This window comes from Lytechinus variegatus, chromosome 4 (genome assembly GCF_018143015.1).
Source record: "Lytechinus variegatus isolate NC3 chromosome 4, Lvar_3.0, whole genome shotgun sequence".
Taxonomy (NCBI): Eukaryota; Metazoa; Echinodermata; class Echinoidea; order Temnopleuroida; family Toxopneustidae; genus Lytechinus; species Lytechinus variegatus.
The window spans coordinates 63337685-63353609 of record NC_054743.1 but is presented as its reverse complement, the minus strand read 5'-3'; the positions used below and the strand labels follow the sequence as shown (position 1 = coordinate 63353609).

General features: G+C 35.9%; 1 protein-coding gene across 1 annotated transcript; it reads left to right on the top strand.

The window, feature by feature from the left end:
• Positions 1 to 612: 612 nt before the first annotated feature.
• Positions 613 to 15153, top strand: LOC121414485 (28S ribosomal protein S15, mitochondrial-like). The gene is made up of 7 exons (XM_041607680.1): positions 613 to 998; positions 3647 to 3712; positions 4935 to 5010; positions 6254 to 6302; positions 9808 to 9892; positions 10721 to 10779; positions 13910 to 15153. Exons 1-7 carry the CDS (start codon positions 692 to 694, stop codon positions 14258 to 14260), a joined length of 993 nt encoding a protein of 330 aa, XP_041463614.1. The 5' UTR covers positions 613 to 691; the 3' UTR covers positions 14261 to 15153.
• The last annotated feature ends 772 nt before the right edge of the window (positions 15154 to 15925 follow it).

The following is a 15925-nucleotide window of genomic DNA, read 5'->3' as shown; positions in this document are numbered from 1 at the left end:
AGAATTTGTTAAACATAACTTTCAACAGCACAGATTATATTATCAATATTACTAATGATGATGATGGTGGTGATGATAATGATGTTGATGATGATGGTTTATTATGATAGTGATGATGATGATGGTGATGATGACGATGGTAATGATGATGGTGATGATGATGGTGGTAATGATGATTGTGATAATGGTGATGATGATGGTGATAATGGTAATGGTGATGTTGATGATGATGTTGGTGGTAATGGTGGACTTGCAGTGGTGATGATGATGGTAAAAATGACAGATGAAGGTGGTGATGGCGGTGAAGATGCTAAAAATAAATATGATTATGATGGTGATAATGGTGATGATGACTTGATAGTCTTGATGATTGATGATAATAATCCTTCCATGGACATGATGATGAAGATGGATGATGAGATTTGTGAGTTGTTAATCAGGCCAAAGAAGATGGATACCGAAGAGGTTTCACTGTTACAACAAGTTTAATTAGAAACATTCAGACAAAAATAATGAACCGATAAAACAAAAATAAATGTGAGAAACAGAGTAAATGATGCGCGCCATCTTCGGTGAATTATCACCACAAAATGGCAGCCTCCACAACAGAGCGTGTAGACTGCTATTGTCCTGATCGCCGTCTTTGAAGAATTTATTGATTCTTTGTCTTCACTCTTGTTACTGTATTTCGATGATCATGGCTGCTGTAGCAGATATCACAGCACACCTCAGAAGGACAATTATAAGCTTGAGGAATACAAGTGCTATTGAGAAGTTTTGTAGAATTCGAACCGTTTCATCACTTTCTTCACATTTCGTTTCGGCTGCCAGTGCCAGCGCTAGCGAGAGGAGCGGAAGCTCTGGCGGGGACCTGCCCGCGAGAGACCGATCAATCTTGGTGTTGCCGAGAAGCCCAATTCAGGTTCCATCTCAAACTCAAAGACGATGTTTGCACTCGGTATTGTCTTCCCAGCATTTACATCATCCACCTTCAAATGGTTTGTATTTTTACTTTAGTAAGGGCATGAATTAATAGCCTAGCCCTAGGCCCCGGGGGGGGGGGGGGGGGCACTTCCATTCACGAGTGGATATCATGCGCGACCAAGTGGTCTCGAAAAGCACCCTAAACACGTAATTTCCATATTCTGAAAATGCACCCCTTAACAAGTATTGGCGTGTGAAACCCTACACTTAACAAGTATTGGAAACAAAACGATACTCTTGGCAAATATTCCCTGAAATGAACCCCTAAACAAGTACAGGAATGTTTTATTGTTACGGATCCTTCGGTCGTCGGCTTTACCTTATTTGGTTTAGTAGTAGTACGACCCCATCTTCTACACCTCGCGCAAATCGGACTCTAAACACGAAGTGTTGGAGCAAAAAGGACATCCTTTATAACACATTTTAATTTTGTTTTATCACTATCCCCGCAAATTCGACCCTAAACACGTAATTTTCCTAACGAAATAGATACCCTTTTTTCATTATCTTTGTGTTTTTGACACCCTTATCACGTTACGTACGTAACGTGCCCTATCGTGAAAAGGACATCCTTTTTACGTGTTTTTTTGGTCGCGCATGGTATCCACTCGTCAATGTAAGTGGCCCCCCGGGCCCTAGGCCTAGAACACTCATTCAATGAACAAGGTTATGATATAACCTTGTTCTCAGTTATATCTCCATGTGTGGCAAAATAAGGGTGGCAATGTTTGGCTAATTTTCTCTTTTTGTTTGGGGCAAATGCTTGATGTTTTTACACTGACAGTTTCCATTACACCTATTATTCATACAACTTGGCTCTTATTTAAATTTGATACTTTAAATCATTTTTTTCTTAATTAAAAATAGAGATCAAAAAATGAAAATTTTCTTGCCATATTACTTTCCACCAATAGAGGGCGTACACAAAAATATGCCCAAAATTCAAGTTTTTGAGCACTCTGGTGAATACAAAAATTATTCCAAGTTACTAATGAAAAATAAATTGCAACTGTACGGAAATTAGTAATTTTGGTCACAAAAGTGATATTTTAATGACTTTTTAAAGTGTGTGCTCTGGACAACATTGGCATACCATAGTCCTACCTGTAGATTCCCCACAGGCAGGGTGGTAGCAGTGAACAAGTGGCCTAGAATAGATATAGCGTTAATGTCTTCTTTTGTCTTTTTTGATGATCATGATCATGCTGATTTTGACTTGCAATTTTCATTTCAAATTCAATTCACAAACTGACAAAAACGTCAAAACAATTGGTGTCTTCATTTTAAACAAGAAGTTTAATGATTATAGAAGTGAGAAAGGCATGAAAGGGGGAGAGAGTCTAGCCAGGCGGCTTCTTGGGAGTAACAATCATTTACTGACGTAGGCTTACTCTCAATGAAGCCAGGTCTTCTCATTGACCTACAGGCTATACGAAGGATGCCAAAACCTGAAATTTTCACCCCCGAGATTTCTACATTCTACTTCTAAAAGATCTAGCCCTAAATCATTTCCAACATTTCTACGCTCCCTCAGACGCATCCGTCTGTATCGTTGGCGAAGAACAATAGGAATCAAGATGGCGGCGGCGTAAACATCGGGCGGTGATGATCGGGCAAGTCTCTTCCATCTTTTCACAATATTTTTCTCATTGTTTTGATGAATTCATGTTAAAAAATAACAACGAGAGTGTAGAAATGTCGGAAATGAAGTTTTATCCCATGTATATGATTTAGAGCTAGATCTTTTAGAAGGAAAGTAGAAATCTCGGGGGTGAAAGTTTAAGATTTTGGCGTCCTTTGTGTAGGTCAATGAGAAGGAAGACGTAGACCTGGCTTCATTGAGAGCCAGGGTTCATTACATGCCGCTGTGCACAGAAAAATCAAGCCTTAGAAGTCTTGTGGTTGTGGACGCCAGAAGTGGCGTCGCAGCACGCATGACCCACTAGTGAGAAATCCACTGCCAAATGCGGTTCTGTGTGCGAGGTTTGTATACTAACTAACCTCACTGTAGTGTGAGTAGATTTATCCTATTTTGGACTGGTTCCCTGTCTGATAAAAAAAATATAGAAAATTATGAAGTGAAACAAATTAAAAGAAATATGAAAATGTAAAAGGCTAGATGGGTCAGAGAGACAAGTAAATTGGCTCTAATTGACTCGCTGAGTGATTGATTGAGCCTTCAACTCTGCAACTGCTTTGAATGACAAAAGCCAAGATCATCTTCTGGAAACAGTGCAGGCCACTGTCTGGTGTATTACTGGTGGCAACTTAACCATCTGTAAACTTTCTGCGCTGTCCCTAAAAACAATATATTTCCAGCAGTTTTGGAAGGAAAGTTAGATTTGGAATATCATGTTGTATTTCAAACATTTGCAATGGTCATATTTTGTTTTTATATGATTAATTGTACCATATGCCAGTGCGAAAGCATATAGTGATTTTTTGGGCATTGTTTACGTATTTGAAAAAGCAACTGGTGTGTCAGCCACTCATATTTCAGTGCAGTGTGTACTGCTTAGTCTTGAGGACTAAGAGCTGTCATATACATGATGTATATGACAGCTTATAAAAAACATCATCATTGCGTCCTCAAGACTAGTACTGCTTTTGTTTAATATACTATGACCTTTTTTCTCTGTCTTGTCCAATTTTTCCTATGTAGTTCATATACATGTATCCAGGGGCTTGGCTTCGAAAGCTCACATGAAATACAACAAGAGGAAAAAGGGTAGGTAGAATTTACAAACATTGTACTTTAAAATTATACAAGGTCAAGGGGTCTGCATTTTTGAACTTTTCATTGTTTCCTTTTAAACACCCTACCTTTAAGCCATGAATACTGTACGTGTACAATACATACATGTATGTTGCATAAAAGTCATTTTAAAGTTAATGCCCTGTTGGATCATATCCCATGTTCCCTTTTATAGCTTAATTATGGAGAAGTCTTTTATTGGGAAACAAAGCCAGTTTTTCTTTCATTGACCTGCATTTTTATATTTCTAATTTTCATTTCTTTCTTCCACAACATCATATTAAGTTTGGCCTACTTGTACATTTCAAATAAGTTGCAAATAAGTTTTGCTCTAAAATGTGTATAAGCAGTATTAATGTCAATCAATGTCTGCATATTTCAACAATTATGTGGCTAAAAATAATGGGAAGAAAAAAACAATTGAACTTTGCATATTCTAGTTGCACAATTATTGTCTTCTAACTACATTTTTTATAGTGAGTTTATTATTATTGTGCACATTTATTCACGATATTGATATTTATTATTTAAAAAAAAATGTAAATGAAATTCTATTTGGTATTCCAGTATTGATATGCGTGAAATATTTCAGAAAGGTAAAATACTCTGCTCTTGTACCACAAATAATGCTCTTTAATCCTTCAAAGTGCTGCATCATCTCATAATTTCTTGTAACAACAATCTGCAGCTCCCTTAAAATGAATTGAATTCTTTTTAATGCATAATTGCATGTTTTCTACTTTGTTTCTTATTTTAGTAGCAAAATTGCTAGGTGCCTTGAGCATTCCTTGGAATGGATTGTGCACATTAGAAATGGAGTTACTATTGTTATTGTTCTTGTTGTTATATGTATTAGCTTGTTGCTGTTTATTATCATTATCAGTATTATTGATATTTTTTATCTATGATTTGCCAGAGGGGGGAGGGGACATTTCGTACAGGGAAAATTTGACAAGCGAAAAAAATAAAACTTTTTGGCTTCCGAATCAAGGACACATTTTGTTCTAGGAAAATTTTGGAAAAAAATGGTCCTCACTTGCTTATGCACGACAAAATCCTCTAAAATTTTTTCTTGCCTTTCAAATGGGGGAGCACGGGCCAGATGAGCCACAACCTGGCACTGCCACCGGTATACCCGGTACATTTTGTATTGTGTAGGTGTAATATAAAGTTTGTTTTTGGTACATCCATACAGCACCAGTAGATCAGTTTAAAGGATTAGACCCTTCCCAGCCCAGATTAGGGTTTGAAAAAGTCAAGGAATTAGAAACGTGAGTATCATAAATTCCTGTCATCACCCCACATTCAGGTGACTTTAAAAAAATCATCAAGTCCACTCCAGAAAAATATTGATTTGAAAGAAATAATAGAGAAAATCAAAGTAGCATATTAAGTATTAACGCTGAAAATTTCATGAAAATCAGATGTAACATAAGAAAGTTATGACATTTTAAAGTTTTGCTTATTTTTCACAATTTGATATGCACATCTCAGGGACATTCAAATGAGACAGTCGATGATGTCCCTCACTCACCATTTCTTTTGTTTTTTTATTGTTAGAATTATACAATATTTCATTTTTTACAGATTTGACGTTAAGGACCAACTCAAGTAAACCATATAGAAACCATTAAACAAAGCTAATTCCTTAATTAATTGATATTTCACTTGACAATGAGGAGAAAATAAGAACATTTCATGTAATAAAATACAAAACTGGAAAGAAATAGCGAGTGAATGATTTTATCAGTCTCCTCATTTGCATACCAACCAGGATGTGCATATAATTGTTTTTTGAAATTAAACAAAAACTTTAAAATGTCATAACTTTCTTATTTAACGTCCGATTTTGATGAAATTTTCAGTGTTATGCTTGTTGGATTTTCCTATTTTTATTCAAATCAAGTTTTTGTTGGGTGGACTTGTCCTTAATGGAAGTACAGCATGGGAAGCTATTTGTATTCATTAACTGATTTCATTTTTCTTTTACATACCTCATGTTTTATGCCATCTATCAAAAAAGCAGATGATGATGATAATCCCTTTATTTGTTACATGTAGGTGCTTAAGATATGACATGTAAAAGTAGTTTAATGATATTACTCCGGTCAGTAGATTGAGCCAGTCATTCTCGCACATAATGTATGCACATTCTCCACTCCGTATGGAGTATTTCAGCCAGTCAATTGTCAGTTTGAAATTTCAATCTCTTTTGCTAGCTTGCCTACATGTAGCTTTATGAGCTAGATACTTGAAAGAACAAACCTCAAACTGATAAAAGATTGTACCCTGCTCTTTTCTGCCATTTCTTTCAGTGATACATTATATGCCAGTACAATGGTCTTTAAAGACACACTGTTGATAAATCTATGTTCATACGTGTATATTACCATAGCAATTCTACAAAAGTACTGCGTCAATACTTCCTCTTTTTCTATGAGAATGAAATGAATGGTTATTTGTTTAATATATTTATTTGGTGCAAGTTTGAAATTGATTCTTTTTTTTCCGCAGAGCTAGTGATACTGTTAAGAAAATATTCAGCTTGGAGTTTGGCACTGGGGTGAGTAGTACATTATTACAATCAGCGTCCTAGCTAGAGTCTTGTTTTGTGGTGGTCGCAATATCATGGTAACACAAAGTTTTGTTTTAGCCGAGTTAGTTGTCTTAAAGCCATTTTGAATTAATATATTGTAGCAATCTGGCATTGCCAAATCTTTGGAAATAAAGTAATATTTATCAAATGAAAGAATGCTTATTGAAAAGATAAAAGACATAACTTAACACTTGTAAGAACAAATTGTCCTCTTTGCAAGGGATAGTGTTTGAAACATTGTTCGTTTGAAATTATTAGTGGTCAGAAGCTGTGTTCATCATGGTGATTGATGGTCGGAAATCTTCTTTGCCGGCTGGGGCTAACCACTGCCATCTACTTTATCTATGTCACTGATTACCATAATTAAAATATTTTCCTTTTTTAAATTTTGCAACTAAATAACTGTAACAAATTTTGCCACTTATTGCCACATGTACATGTATGCTTGTACAATGCAGTATGAATGAAAATGTGCTGGTTCCCACTTTCCGCATATGATTATGGACCAAAATCACTTTTGCATGTTAAGAGGAAAAAAAAGGATTTAGGGCAAGTCCATAAAATCTGTATGTTGGGCGCCCTATATGTGAGACTTTCATGAAATTTTCTGTCTCTGATTTCTCGTTCTTTTGACAGTCTGTAATGTTCTCAAAGGACCACGAATTGGTCAGTTGATGAAGTGAAGTAAGACTTGAGAAAAATGGGGTTAAATTGCCGTTTGGTATCTCAGTTACATGTAGCTTTTTAAATAATAGGTTAATACGGTGTATGTCATGTGCCCATTAAGATTTTACATAGCGTTGTAAATAGCTTTAATGAAACGCAAACAAGTTCTTTCTTTGAGTGTGTATATGAACGTCTTTTACTGTGTCTTCTGCTATTGAAAATCACTGCTAGAAATGCACTATATACAACTACTATTTACAACTATGGTTACCGTACATTGCTATTGTGGCAACTTGGGCATAGGCGGCGGAAGCGGGGGGGATGTGTCCCCCCCTAAATTTTTATTTGATAACCTTTTTTTTTTTTTGTTAATTTTTTTTCAGCGTCCCCCCCCTAAAGTCACGTCGACCCCCCCTGAAACGTGTGTTGTCCCCCCTAAAATTTAGGTTGACGACTTTTTTTTTTTTTTTTTGCTTGTCAAAAAATTTTGGTTAGTCACTCCTAAAATTTAGGTTGATAACCTTTTTGGGGAGAGCTTGTCCAATTTTTTACCTGTGTCCATCAAAAAATTTCAGGTGGACACCCCCTAAATTTTTTGGCTTCCGCCGCCAATGAACTTGGGTACTATGGTAAACAACATGACTCCCCAGGTAATCACATTAAAGAATTGTATGCTACAATGTATTTGGAGTTGTATCAATATCAAAGTTACTGTAGTTCTAAAATCTTTGTAGTAGATAAATAACATGTTCAAGTGGAAGAAAGAACTAAATTCAGAAAAATTATCACTTACTCTGATTTATATTTCTAGTTTTGTTAAAAAATCGATTTGTTTTAGAATATATTTTTGTAATAAAGTACATGTCAACATCATTATACAACAGATCTTGAAGACAAGCATGTTTTCTTGTGCTATTTCCACATCCAGATGCAAATATGTCCTTTTTTATGGGTAGTATCATCTATTATCATAATGTAAAATTAAACTCTTTTGTTATTAATGCGTCCCTAACCTCCATCCGTCATATGCAAATGACATGGTTTACTAGTACGTAAGTCATCATCGGCAGTGCAGGCTGTACTTTTAAATCTAATAGTTATATCATTTTAATCCACATTCTGTGGAATTTCTTTTACTTGCTGGTTTCCTGGAAAAAGGTCATTCCCCTTTCCTGTTATTAAAGGAGAATGAAACCATGGCAACAAGTAAGCATGTTTGAACAAAAAAAAATCAAAGAATAAGCTCAATGAAAGGTTGGAAAAAAATAGGACAAAGGAGAAGAAAGTTATGAACATTTGATGTAGCAATCATTGATACCAATAGAGATCCTCGGATTGGCAATGCGACCATGTATCTCACATGAACAAGTCTCCTCATTGAAAACTGAAAATATACATGTACCCCAAACATCTAAATTTTATTTATTTATTTTTTATTTTATTGATCTCCGTTTCACAACATAAGTATGATAAATATAACATGACAAGGTCGAAAATACTGCAAAACCTAATGAAATATATATTACATAATCTTAGACTTAAGGAACACAATTCCACAAATAAAAAAACCTAATATGACATTTGTATTTTATGTAAAATGGAGGGTCTTGCCGAAGAAAGCATAGCTTGCACAACATATTTTCATTCATTTTATTGAAACTTTAAATTTTTCATCCATTCTTGATTTTACATAATGTGTGAATCCTGTGGTACATACATGTACTACAGGCCCTCTGCCCCTTATACCCCCCCCCCCCTGATCTACAGATAGAGCTGATGAAAGTGACAATGTAATATGAACAAATGTAGTAGTGTGACATCACATATCTTGGTTGTATTGTCAGTCGTGGGTGTCCATTTTAATGATCTCAACGTTAAAATGCTCGTAATTTTCTCATTGTTTACTCAATTTTTATGTTTTTTCCTGCTCAATTCAAGTAACATGAGAGTCGATCTTGCATACATGTAGTATTTTACTATTTATTAAACAATTCTCATTGTTGCTTTTAGTTGAATGGATATTTTGTAACAAGTTAGATGGCTTCATGGACATTGCATTCATTCATTGCAGTCAATACTTTTGCATACATCAAATTTTACAAGCAGAAACATGGTATGAAATTTATTGGGAGAAGACAGTCTTCAGGACAAGATATTATACTTCACATTTGCTCTACGACGGCGGTACAGCGATTTGAAAACAGCAGTTTTATTCATTAACCACCTATATGTAGCTTTTACAAAAAATGTGAAAACGGCTGTTTTATTTACTCGCCGTACGACTGCAGTAGAGCAAATGTGACTGAAGTAACAATGACAATAATTTTAGCAGACTGGCAACTGTGGAGGTGTAAAGATTTGTCTGACTCTAGTATAAACACAAATTAGTTTTATTAAACATTTTCATTTATTCATTCAGAGTTTTATTTTCCATTTCGACAATATTTCATTTTCAACATAAATTCAATGCATCATTTTAAGAATATAGATATATTACAGGTTTGTTTTATACAGAAGGAGTGATTCCCTTCAAGCAAAAATTTGTGGTGGGATGCACCTGTTTTGCTATTAGAAAGGCCCCAAAATATTTAATTTTTTCATTATCACAACCTATGACCTACATTGTAATTCTGAAACTTTGGGTATGTATAACATTGCAGTCAATGGGGAATTTCCAGTGCTCCTTTGAGCGTTACAAGGACATAATCGCCATAATAAAAATAAAGCCCCATTTAATTTTTCACTTGTTTTGGTGCATGAGTATGAATAATAATTCATATAATTAGATAACTTTGTTTCGTTTCAGACTGATTTGCATAAGATGAGGCGGAAGCTGACCCAGGATGCCGTGAGAGATAAACCAGATGAGAAAGACGACTTGGCTGTTAAAAGTAAGTTAAGTGGTCAATACCCTCTAGAAAGACTCTTTAAGAGTGATGTTTTACATCTGAAGGGCATAGTGTGAATACATCTTTTTGTGCTTTTGATTGTCATCAGTTATTGTCATTTTAATACTAATTATAGCATGATTCAAATTCAGTAGCACTTTTGCCAGAGGATACAAAGGACAACTATCACTAGCTACCACTCTATCAGTTGTGCAGCAACTTTTTATAGTGCATTTTAGACATTAATTCTACCAGCTGGGTGTTTTAAAAAGCTGTTCGTAAGAGTGATTTTAAGATTGACTGGTGATCCTTTCTTGTGATAAATGGTATATTCATTGGTGATGGTTTAAGCGCGTAAGAAAGGATCACCACTCGTTAAAGTCGCTCTTACGAACAGCTTTAAGAAATGGCCCCGGGTACCCAAATGACCCAATCACCACAACTCGGTCAAGTACAGCACAATGGGGACACCCACCCCCGTCCCCACCCCCCCTTTAGAGCTATGTAATCAAATATTTTGAAGTAAATGTGTCGTTCTTACACAAGAGTGCCCCCTCCCCCTTTGAAATTCACAGCGTCATCATACATAGTTTTAATTTTTAATGGGAATATGTATGTCGTTAAAACACAAGTAAGGACCTTTTTTTTTCCTGTCAAATTTTCCTTGTGAAAATGTACCCCCCCTTGGAAAATCCTGGATGTGCTCCTGCATTGAATGAAATAAATCTACATAGTACATAGTAGAGGATAGGTCCTATTTTCTTTACTTTTTTACGTAGCTGTAGCATGTGTTAGTAGCAAGTTACTTGTATTCTGTTTTTATGTTTACAGTTGCTACCATCACTGAACACATAAGGGCCTTGGCACCACATGTGGAAAACAATAAAAAGGTAAGTTATATTTACATTTTACAGTGAGTAAACCCACCAATTCATTAGTGTGTTGTATGCAGTGTAGTAAAAAAACAAATTAACTTTTTCATTTTGTATGGATGAGAAATTGTGTTTGCTTTGTTCTTGTCTTTGAGTTGCATTTGCTTTTTGTCATGACAGTGTACAAAATTAAAATCAGGTTCCTTGAAGCTTTTTTCCGAACTCTGTCAGAATATCCTTTTGTAGACAATTATGTTCAGGAAATTAGATACATGTGCTCTAAATGCATGTTTTCTTTTCAAATTTGAATATATCAATGTGTTTATAATTTCTACTCTGCCTTTGTTTACTCTTGTGTAGCTTCCATGCTGTACATAGTTAAAACTCAATCAATTTTTGTCTGCTTTTTTTTGCCTGCTAATTGGGAGATATTTGCTGGGCTTTCTTTTCCTATTTTTTCTACCTCATGATGAAAAAAGGAAATGCTGGGGGATGTGGGGGGGGGGGGGGACAAATATATTAATTCATTGGAGCATCTCCTTCCCCTTGACACTGTTAGTCTGCTGGGCAAACCCTTCACTTGAGATAAGGGTCTGAATGTGCAGCCTACTCATGCCTTGTGTAGTGAAGGCTCTCTCGCTGCAAGTTTTGTATGTGCTAGTCTTTGCGTGGAGACACACTTGTTGATCAAAGTTCCAATGAGGGTCTGTGCCTGCAGACTATGACACTGTAGTGTTTATGTAAGTCCCTTGCACACCTACCCTTGCTTCTGTGGTTAACTTAGCATGCTATCCAGGTTCATTGTTGGAGGCATTATGTTAGCATTATAAAATGGATAATAGTTCGATCTGCATAAGTCAGCGTTCAATAGGTGGAATCACCAAAGTCCAAGCAAGACAGGGTTTAAAAGAGGATGTGTTATTTATTCCATCAAAGTCAAATTTTTCTCTAATAGTTGGACAATATTCTGTGGACCCAGGAGATATGATTTTAGCAGACTCGCCAGTATTACATTCTTTATTCTTTACAAAGAGTATACATTTATTCATTTATTTTATTGACAGTGTTATGTAATCAAGTTTGCCATATCACCTATATAAACCACTATCGTTGAGGGCCCTGAAATAAAAATAGATGTAAACAATCTGAACTCAGAGTAAAATCATAGAATGCGAGAAGTTACTAAACAATATATGATAGAACTGAAAAGAAATCAGTGGACACTGAATGAGGAGCCGTGATTGGCTGCCAAGGTTAACAAAATTAGGCCCAGAGGACAGCCTTTAGGTCAGTAAGAACTGAAATAACCAAGTCTTGCAAATTCCTGGTGGCACAGAGGGCATGGTAGACCCTTAAAATGTTGTCTTTATTCTTTAACGTTGTTGTTTTAGTTTATACATGAATGTAACTTATCATTCAGGTATGAATATTTGCACCAATTAAACTTAAATAATCTTTAAAAAATCCATTGCTTTGTGAGACGGAAAGCTATAAAGATGTGAGTTGCCAGGACTCATTCATTTTCATTTGTTGGTAATTTTATCTCTTATTTTAATTTTTTTATCTTGTTAACATTGTTTTCCTTTAATACTATGTGTGTAATGGAAAGTGGAAAATGAATTTGAAACTTGAAACTTATTTTCAGGAAACACTTTAATATGACATCATTGCACACTATGCATCTGTACCAACTCTTTCACTTCAAAGATTATCCATTGACCAGAGAGATAGCGCCCTCTAATGCAAAAATAAAATGCTTGACTTTTTAATAGTCTCCATTTTCCCATGCATTGCAAACATGTGATTTTTCTTGGATATTTTCATCAAAATGTGTCCTATCAAAAAAAAAAAAAAAAACCTACAGCTTATAATATTGCTGACGTAATTCTAAATAAATGCTACTTTGAAAACGACCGCATTCACATTTCACAAAACGGGGGATAAAACATTGACTTGCTCTTTACTTTTTGTTGTAGCTAGGCCTTTCCGACATGGCAGGTAATTGTAATTATGTATCCCATGGAAGTTGCTCGGGTATTCTTTCAAAGAGCTGACTTCAGCATAGACTTATCATGAAAAAGCTCTTTAAAAAAAAAAATCTTTGCATTACTTCAAGTACGTTGATTGCTCGTGATTGGAAATTGACTACAAGTGATTTGCCTTTTCCAGTGATACAAAAGAAAGTGCATTGCAGCATACAAAAATTGAGTTAATGCTATTTGAACACAAAGCAGATTTGATACATATGAGGTACAGAACGATAATTCATTTCCTGGATTTATGATCATTTCCATGGTTCCAGCCTTGGCTAAAGTATGTACTGTAATGTGAAGGGAATCAACAATCCACTAAAATCTTGAATTGACCTTGTTGAGTTGTTGACCAAATTTTTGAGAAACATGCCCCTCTCTGCTGTTTGGAATTCTCTTTCTAAGCATTTTGTATTTTTGCCTGATTTGCTACCAATCTCTTCCACACCTTATCATCTTTCTCTCATTCCCAAGACATGGCAGCAGGCTCTTTGTTATATTCAATTTCTAGTGCTTGTTTTTTTTACTTAGTGCTTTGTGTTAACTCATGTGTTTTAGTTATAACCAATTACATTACATCTTCTAATCAAACATTCTTGTTCAATTCAATCGATTCAAGTATAATAGGTGGCCTAGCTTTAAAAAGTAGTATCGCATCATCTGCATACAAATTACTTTTACATTTGATATATGATACCGGTTAAGGAAGAGTACTAATATGTTATAATGAACAGCAGTGGCCATAAAATTAAGCCTTGGGGGACACCATATTTAATAGGTTTTGGATTGGTAAGAAATTTGATTTAAACCATCCACATTCCATGTTTCTCACTCTGCATTATTTCAAATACTAAAAAATGATTGATGGTATCGATGTACAGTGTACCCATTATGTGACCTTCATTAAATTAACGGTAATTGAGTTGAGTACTTCGGCCTGAAACATGACTAATTGAGGCACAGGAAATTTGAATTTTTACAGAAGAAATCATGTAACCGTCACCAATAGTGCACCACTTTTTTCTAATATCTTAGTAGGTTAGGGTAGTATAAGGGGGTAACCAATGTTTCTGTTTGAATCACCTTTATTGGTATCAAACATTTTATAATTTTACTAGGATTCTGTCAACAAAGTGCGTATGCTGAATGCAATCGACCGACGGCGCAAGATGCTCAAATACCTGAGGAAGCGCAACTACGCGCGCTTCGAACGGCTCCTGCTGGAGCTCAACCTGACCTGGACTCCTCCGCCGGACTATTACGTGAAAAAGACCAGGCGCTCCATGGAGAAGAAAGCGGTCGTCAAGGAGGGCTATATGAAGAAGCAGCAAGCGCTGAAGGAGTTTGAGGAGAGATGGAGGCAGGAGAAACTCCTGGAGATTGCCAAGTTGAAGGAGGATCTTGGGAAGGAGCTGACTGAGGAGGAGAGTAATCTTTTGTTAAAGAGCAGAGAGGAGACAGCTCTATAAAAATAGGCCTATACTCCTAGCAGAGATAACGTGAAAGATGAACTTCATTAAATGATGATGTGTCCTTGTGTAGAGCCACTTTATGTCTGTCGGATTTTGGCACCTTGTGCTTCACAATTTGCACCCAGTTTTAATTTACTGCTAGTGAAATGATTGTGAAGGACTGCTTTGCAATAAGGGGGAAGACTCTGTATCTCAGCCGATGCGTCACATTTGTAATTGCTGAAACAGCCAAAGTAAGACTGCTCTGTGGTGAGACAGGTATATGTACAGTTCAAAGAATTACCAAAAGTTGCAATCTCTCATTAGTATCAAATAAAATATATAGGTGAATTCATTATTTTTTTTTCTTTGTTTAAGGGAGGTTTTACTGGAAACAATCCTTGTAATAGTATCAGCACAGTCTGTTCTTAGTTGCTTGAACAAAAACTCAACCGTTGGTAGGGGCTCAATTAGCTGGAACCTAGAGTGGGGTCCTCCGAAAATCATTGGAAATAATTACCATTCACCAGTGAAATCTTAAAAAGACTGGAAATTGACAGATTTTTAGATAAAACCATTACCCTTTTTGTCATCTCTTCCTCTGAGATTTTCATTGTAATTACTTTATTATAAAATATCTGATGTAAAAACAAAACAAAAAGTAAAGAAAACTGTATTGTGAAGTTAGCCCCAAATTTTACAAAAGAAATAGATTAATATAGTAATAAAGTATGCATAAAATGATACAGTTTCAATACTTACATATTCCTCTGATTGAGGTGTGAAACAGGAAGATTTCTTATGTACTTGAATGATGAATCCCTGCAATCATAATTGTCTGTGCAGTGGATGATGAGTTTGATATTTTGCATAATTATGGATTTATTAAGGAAAGAGAAATAGCATCCATATAAAGACATTGACTGATATATAATTTCATCCCATGTAATCATTAGTTTACATTAGCTCAAGCCTCAGTGAGATTACCGAATAGCATATCAATCATTCTGTGCTTGAGATATAAAGAAGTGAGGATGTTTGAGAGAGAAGGAAGGGCGGATCAAACAAATGAGAGGGAGAAAGAGAGAAGGGGAAGGGAGAGGTTGGAGGAGGGTAGAGGAGAGGGGGGGGGGGATACCCTGGAAGGAAAGATAATAGAGAAAAAAACAATGATGTAATCTGGGATAAAAGAAAACGAGGGAGATAAGTTCTCGAGAAAATAATTAGATGAGAGAGAGAGAGGGGGGGGGGAAGGATTGTTGGAAAGGAGGAAAAAAGTGAAGTTTGTGGGTATCAGAGAGAATAAAATATTTAGATCTTATAACAGAAATGATAAGTGATGAAGAAGAACCGAAAGAGAAAGAAAGATAATGGGATAGTTGGTGAGAAAATGAAAGAAAATTAGATAATGAGGGGAATAAGACAGAGAGAGTGAGAAAGAGAGGGAGAGTGATGGAGAGGTTGGATGGAATGTAAAAGATGGATGAAGGAATGGAGATAAATGGGACCCTCCTCCGGGGGGGGGGAGGGGGGTACTCACGAAATAAGGCATACAGGGATGCCCTCCAATGCCTTAGGCGCAAATAAGAAATGACCTTACATTTTAGATGTTAACCTTTTTTTGCTTGTCAAATTTGCTAGGGGAAAGTGTGCCCCCCTTTTGGAAAATTCTGGATCGCCCCT

Excerpts from the sequence above, each read along its gene's own strand:
- LOC121414485 (XM_041607680.1), top strand. The coding sequence starts at position 692 with ATGATCATGGCTGCTGTAGCAGATATCACAGCACACCTCAGAAGGACA. Across the intron at positions 3,713-4,934 it reads ATACAACAAGAGGAAAAAGG|CACCAGTAGATCAGTTTAAA; the intron begins GTAGGTAGAATT and ends ACATCCATACAG. Across the intron at positions 5,011-6,253 it reads AAAGTCAAGGAATTAGAAAC|AGCTAGTGATACTGTTAAGA; the intron begins GTGAGTATCATA and ends TTTTTTCCGCAG.